This window comes from Myotis brandtii, unplaced genomic scaffold (genome assembly GCF_000412655.1).
Source record: "Myotis brandtii unplaced genomic scaffold, ASM41265v1 scaffold725, whole genome shotgun sequence".
In the NCBI taxonomy this organism is placed as follows: domain Eukaryota; kingdom Metazoa; phylum Chordata; class Mammalia; order Chiroptera; family Vespertilionidae; genus Myotis; species Myotis brandtii.
Genome location: NW_005370862.1, coordinates 670,678 through 677,267, shown reverse-complemented (window position 1 = coordinate 677,267; position 6,590 = coordinate 670,678). Strand labels below are relative to the sequence as shown.

At 55.9% G+C, this 6,590-nt stretch overlaps 1 protein-coding gene across 1 annotated transcript; it reads right to left on the bottom strand.

The window, feature by feature from the left end:
* Positions 1–1,667: 1,667 nt before the first annotated feature.
* NPS (neuropeptide S) lies at positions 1,668–5,105 on the bottom strand. Its single transcript, XM_005882508.2, has 3 exons — positions 5,090–5,105; positions 4,888–4,969; positions 1,668–1,964 (listed from the first exon to the last, which is right to left on the bottom strand). The coding sequence occupies exons 1-3, from the start codon at positions 5,095–5,097 to the stop codon at positions 1,785–1,787; spliced, it is 270 nt and encodes an 89-aa protein (XP_005882570.1). The 5' UTR covers positions 5,098–5,105; the 3' UTR covers positions 1,668–1,784.
* Positions 5,106–6,590: the final 1,485 nt, after the last annotated feature.

The following is a 6,590-nucleotide window of genomic DNA, read 5'->3' as shown; positions in this document are numbered from 1 at the left end:
TCACAGGTCAACGCTCAACCACTGAGCCACCCCGGCCGGGCAGCGGCCAGCTCCTCTTAGCCAGCCTGTGCCGTTCAGACGCCTGAGCACCCCCGGGAGAGGGTCTCTCTCAGGTCTGCGGTTCCAGAGGCCGAGGTGGAATCGCCCCATCTCTGCGGCCAGACCACCTGGGTCCCCTCTTGGCTCTGCTGCTACAGCAACCCTGGGCAGGCGCTGACCCTGCTCCTAAGGCTTCCCTGGGACCCAGGCTGACAGCCCAGCGCAGAGGAAGGCCTCTGTGCTTACGGCAGCCGTGGGATGAGCTGGTTCACACACGCCCCCCTTCACCCGGGGCCTGGCATACAGGGGCTCCCAATACTTACTGTTCACCACGTGCCTGAACCGGCACATCTGAGTCTCAGCTCCAGGCTGCTCCACGGGACGCGGCGGGCAGGCCGGCCACACGAGCGGAGGACAGCTGGCCTGATGCGCGTGGCGGCTGGTGAGGCCCCTCGCAGACTCTCCCCGCCAGCACTGCCCAGTGGGGTGTGGCTCCCGGGTGCCGGTCCTGCTCTGTCCTCGGCTCCAGCGTGGAGACAGGTGGTGGCCTCTCACAGCTGGGTACTCCCCCACCCCTCCTGTGATGGGCAGACTCTAAAGGGGCCCCTGTGACCCCCACCTCCCGTGGTAAACCCTTCCCCTAGGGGAACAGGACAAGAATGTCACGTTCACAATTATGTTCCACAGGATCCCGGGGCCACTGGCTGGATGACCCCCCTGGCAGGTCTGGAGGAAGCGGGCATGAGGGGGGCACGCCACGGGCTAAGTAGGCGACACAGAAGGTGCTCCCGGAGCGGCGGACCCCCTGACAGAACACGGTCTGGGAAACGGGTGAGCGTCCAGACGCATGCAGTGAAGAGGAAAGGCAGCGGCTCCTTAGTTAGGATGCTCTTGCGTGTCGCAGAGCCGAACATGCGTGTGCACGTTTATTAATGTTATGCTTCTGAAATAACACCTCCGCAAGGCAGCAGCAGTATTTTAGAAAGGGGTGTCAGGGGTTGCTATGGGAGGGTGTCAGCTTTCCTGGGCGGGGGATGGGGCCGATCAGCAAAGTTTGGGGAACTGGCTCCCCAAAGATCCAGTTCCAACCCACCCACCTCCGGCCACCCAGCCGTCCGTCTGTCTCATGACCTTTACTGGCGGGATTTCTGTTTCAAGATTTTGAAACGGTGACAAATTTCCAAGACAAAACATCGATCCGTGTCTGAATATGTTTGCTAGGCAGGCAGCCAGGGTTACCTCAGCAGGGCAATGCCGCTCTGGCCTCGATGGAGAGAAATACAGGGGGGCCGCGGCGGCGTACTTTGGTGGATGTCACCAGACTCTTAGAAAGGGAGACAGCGCGTCCCAGAAGCACTGGCCTCGCTAAGCCGTTTCAGAAACCGCATTGAAAAGAAAGTGATTCCGGATCATGGGAGCACAGGATCCCGGGCAGGGAAAGAGCCATAGCACTGCCATTTGGGTAAAAAGACTCATCCTTTCCGGCCAATTGAAGATCAGAGCGAATGTGTCCGCTGGCCCTCGGGAAAGCTACTAAAGGGCCCCAGGAATAGTGTATGTCTTGCAGCGGAGGCTGGAGACGGTTAATACTTTTTAAAACCTCATTTACTCCAGACCAGGGAGGAGGGGAAAGGGTACTAAGAGAGCAGACCAACACGCAGGGGTGAAGGTGTGACTGATTTCTCGCACATGAGTCACGCTCTACGGCGCTGGAGGTGCAATCCCAGCGTCCTTTGCACACGTCTTCATGACTTTGCTCTTGGGAAGGGAGTTTTTTTCAGCCCCGTGCCCACGCCGTTGCGGAAGGACCTTTTCGCAAACGCCTCCTCCAACAGCGGCTTCCGGACGTCCAGTCCCTCGCCCGGCCCCGCCCGGGCCCGGCAGCAGCCCAGTAGGAGGAGGGCGTAGTCAGGGGTCCCGGACACCTGGGGGCAGACGGGGAGGGGAGAAACGGCTGCAGTTACACGTTTATTTCCACAGTAACCGTTGTCAGGATCGCACGGCCATGAATCCAAGAAACCCAACCCCTGTCGGGGGAGATTGCTGTTAAATAGGACGTAGAGGTTCTCTAGACTCAGCGTCCTATTTGCAGCCACCTGCCCTCCTGCCTGATGTCACACCCGCAGGTCGCGTGGCTCTCCGGCACCGGCGGAGGCACCTTGTCACGATCACTTTATGGGGAAGCTTTTGAGTGGCTCTAATGAGCCCGGGAAACGCTTTTTAAATTTCACCGAGAGAAGCGATCCCTGACAACCCAACTCCAGCTTCCAGTTGGGACGGCTTCCCTTCGGGCGGGTCCTGGCCGCTGGCCCGGGCTCCCCCTGAGGCGTCGCCCTACCTAAACGGAGGCGTCTCCCTACCTACACGGAGGCGTCTCTGCCTCTGGCCTTTGGTTCGGGTCTTCGTCTGGGGCTCCGCGGTCAGTGAAGGGGGCGCTTGGTGGGGAAGAAAGAAGTCTGAGTCTCAGAGCCCACGTTGCCATCGCGATGCTGGGGTTCAGCCCCTACCTTGTGGGGGAAGAAGCCACGTTCAAGAGCAAAGGGCGTGTCCCAGGACACAGGGCTGGCATGTCCCCGAGGCGGGAGTGATCCAGAATCGGGTGAGAACTTTCCACCCCTGTCCTGTGTCCTCTCCTCCGTGGCCTCGGAGGCAGCACAACACGGCAAAGCACAAAACGACACACTTTCCACCAATGGGAGGGCGTGTGCCTGGCCTGGTGCTGCGCGCTCTGGGTGCGCTCTCTCAGGTCAGCCCCTCCGCAGGCTCTGTGAGCAGACGTCGCCGCCTCAGTGGTACCCGCCCTGGGATGAGGAGGTCACATGCTCGGAGGTGGAGAGGGATTGGAGTCGGGGCATCTGACTCCAAGCCCACGGCTTTCAACTCGACGACGGACAAGGGGGGAAGGGGAGTGCGCGCTTTTATTACAAATGAAGAAACAGACTACAGGGTACTAATCACACACTGTCCTTTCCTGGGGTTTGGGGGACTTTGGAAATTGAAATGGGGCCAGAGGCATAGAAGCTCCCGGCCCTCTGCCCATGACTGGGGGTGGAGAGGTGGGGGGTGGGGGGGGAAGGGGTTCGGGAAGATGAAGGCTCCCCAGTCGGAGCTCCCAGGAAAACCACGTCTACCGGCTCCTGGGGAAAGGTGGGCTTTTTTGTTTTTTGTTTTCCTTTGATCTGGGAATAGTCAGAGTCAGACACACTGAGCTCGGGAAAACCAGTCCACAGCTGCCATTTGACTGCACTGTGTGTCTCCCGTTAGAGAGGAAACCTCAGCCGGACCTGAACGCCAACCACTGTCCGGCCCCACAAGGCCAGGCCCTAGGTCACTTCAGGAAAGGGGTGCGACCGCTCTTCCCAGAAACACCCCCGACGCCACCTTCACATTGGGAAAGAGATGCATCGGATCTGGTCATGAGACCCCGAAAGCCTCCCTAACAGGAGCCGGTGCCCTCTGGGCCCGAGGGAGCCTGCCGAGCAGCCCGTATGGTACAAGCCCCCCGAGGGCGGACTTGGGGATGTTCCCGCAGAAATTCCAAACGCCCGAGCCGCCGTGGCTGCAGCACAGTCACCTGAGCCGCCAACTCGTGCCGTGGCTACACGATGGTTTATAATGAGAAGGGAGGGCACGGCAGAAGCAGAGGCAGACACGCGGGGGGCAGAGCTGGACAGGGAGCGCTCGCAAGCGCGTGAGAGGGACGTGCGCGCTTCATTAAAAAGGAAAACTGCACACAGTGCCTCTCGCTCAACCGGAGTGTCGGACCGCACCTTCGGGGGGAGGATAGAAAGTCGTTAGGAAGACACGTGAGGAAATACACCAAGTTATGGCCGGGGACTCAGCGACTCCATCGGGTGGGGCCTGACAGAATCAATGACTACATTTGGGCGAATGCAGGCAACACAACAGGGAAAAGGAAGCAAGAGTAATGAACACAAACGCAAAGATTAGTGAGAACTCCAATGATATACATGACTACTGGGCATGTATTTGTTATTGACCATTTATGTGGCATCTAAAGGTAGTTTTCATAATTGCATTGATTTTAGTACCCCCAGGGTGCCAGGGGAAGTTTAGTGAAGCAAAGTTAAAGCACTAAACACTAGGGGACAAAAACTATTTTAAAATTGCAAATAAAGAACTGACATAAAACAACAAAGATCTCATGTGGAGATGGTATAAAAATTCCAAGAAGGCCTTGTGGCTTCTGATGTCCTGAGCAGTTGGATGACTATAATTAGGGGCTCAGTTGATATTCTTGAATAAATATAGGAATTAATATTTTATGTGATATTTGACGAGATCTGACATTTTATCTACATTCTACATCTGAACAAGTTAACCATTATCGCAAAATTAGGAAATTCACTGTTTTTGAAAAATGAACCATTGTATTTTTTCTGTTTTTGTTTTTTTTTAAAAGTTGAATCTATTGGGGTGACATTGGTTAATAAAATGCTACAGGCTTCAGGTGCACAATTCTATAATACATCATCTGTACATCATTTCAATGATCACATGTTCACTTTGATTATGTGTGGATGCTGTGGAATGAGTAAATTGTCATGGGCAAAGCAATTTACATTTTACAGTGAAATAAATACTGTCCTATCCAGTAGCCAACTTCTAAATAATTCCGAGCACACTGTATGATATTCCGGTATTGCCTATTGTCACATAAATGTTTATTTTTACTAATTTCAAGACTTTACTTATATATTTTTTCTTTAAAAGCTCTAACAATAAGAAAATTACTTTTCTGTCACATCTCCCTGGAAATTAGTTTGAATTGGCATTGGACAGTCCCCTCATCGACTCAGTTCCCAAAAATGGAGGCAGAACGCTCACCTTCGGCGATGGGGCGGGGTAGCACCAAAACACGGGCATCGCGGAGACGGACAGGACGAGGATGAGGTTGAATTTTAATGAGCTGCAAAGTAGAAAAAAACACCTGGGATCAGTATCACTCAGGCCAGCACTAACTGTGAAAAGCATCTCTAAACAGCATGCACGCAGTCAGCATCTTTGGGTGGAAAACGCAGTCTTTTACCTGATCATCTCGGACGCTCCGAATCGCTGCAGGCCGGAGGCTTCCCTGGCGAGCCCCTCGCACTCGCTGTCGCGTCTCCGCGTCTCCTCGGCGGCCCTTTTATAGCGGGAAAGTTCAGGAGTAGAAATGCCATCACGTCCCATCCTCCGTGACTAATTGGTCCGGCCGTGGCCTTTTGTTCTTGTCAAGTTCGAAAAGGACAATCCCGCACTGGCGTTGGCATGAAGCTGCCAGCGGTTGACTCCCTTTAAAGGGCGCCGTTAGCAACGGTCCCCCAGCAGCAGCGCCTTCTGGGCGGCATCACGGTCTCCAAGGAACCGGAAGTCCGCTCCCCTCTGAGTCCCAACACGCCTGAGGGTGACATGATCTCTATGAGCGGCCCAGGCAGAGACTCACGCAGAGGGACCCTTTGCAAGACAGAGAGCGCACAGCCACACAGCTCCTGCGCTGCGGTGTGTTTTCTCCAACAGATTTCCTTCTTCTTCTTTAAAAAAATATATTTTTATTGATTTCAGAGAGGAAGGGAGAAGGAGAGAGAAACATCCATGATGAGAGAATCACTGATCGGCTGCCTCCTGCACGCCCCGCACTGGGGATCCAGCCCAAAACCCGGGCAGGTGCCTTGACCGGGAATCGAACCCTGACCTCCTGGTTCACAGGTCAACGCTCAACCACTGAGCCACGCCGGCCGGGCAGGCCTCCTTCCTTAGGACTTGGAGGCTAAAGCCGGGAAACAGATGTCGCCCCCGCTCTTTGCCGTCAGTTGCTCACGTGAAGGAAGGGCGCTGTCTCTACCCCTCTCCACGCACATCCCCCACAACCCAGAGTCCTGCCCCCTTTCCTCCAGGCCGTGGCCACTCCGTGGGAGTCTGGGGGACAGAGCTGCCGAGGTCTGAGGTCTGAGACGTGCTGCCTCCTGGTCGGCCCGCCCTCCCTCTCTCTGGGAACTGCCGCTCTGGAGGATGTAGCTGTCAATCACTGAGGCACAGGTCGCCAACCACAGGTGGCCCGGACTCTCAAGGGACCCAGGTCACAGAATGAGTGCCAACGGGGAGCAGGGCATGGGATCCAGCCCTGTGGTCACAGTCCTGCTGGGGACACGGTGTGAGATGACACGATGGCGGGGAGATACGGAGCCTTTAAGAGACCGAGGGACGGAACGCCCGCATGGACGGCGGGGCTCCCCCTGAACCCAGACGCAGTGAACACATCAGAACGAAAGGGCACGCGGGGAAGATGGCAGCACCACGTCTCGTTGCGTGATGAGCTGTCGACTGAGGAGGTCTGAGAAAGGTGCCTAGTGACGTGGTGATTTAGTGACGGGCCCACAGCAGGCGTTCGCGGAATCAGTTATTTTCGGATGTGAAGCAGGTGGCACTAGAAAGAGGAGAATCATTTGGAAGGTTAAGACTCAGTTCAGTCCCATATCCCTTCCCCACTCCCCCTAGAGCCCAGAGATGAAGAGGGAGGGGGAGGGAGGGAGGGAGGGAGGGAGGGAGGG

Excerpts from the sequence above, each read along its gene's own strand:
- NPS (XM_005882508.2), bottom strand. Across the intron at positions 1,965-4,887 it reads ACCCCGCCCCATCGCCGAAG|GTGTCCGGGACCCCTGACTA; the intron begins GTGAGCGTTCTG and ends GTCTGCCCCCAG.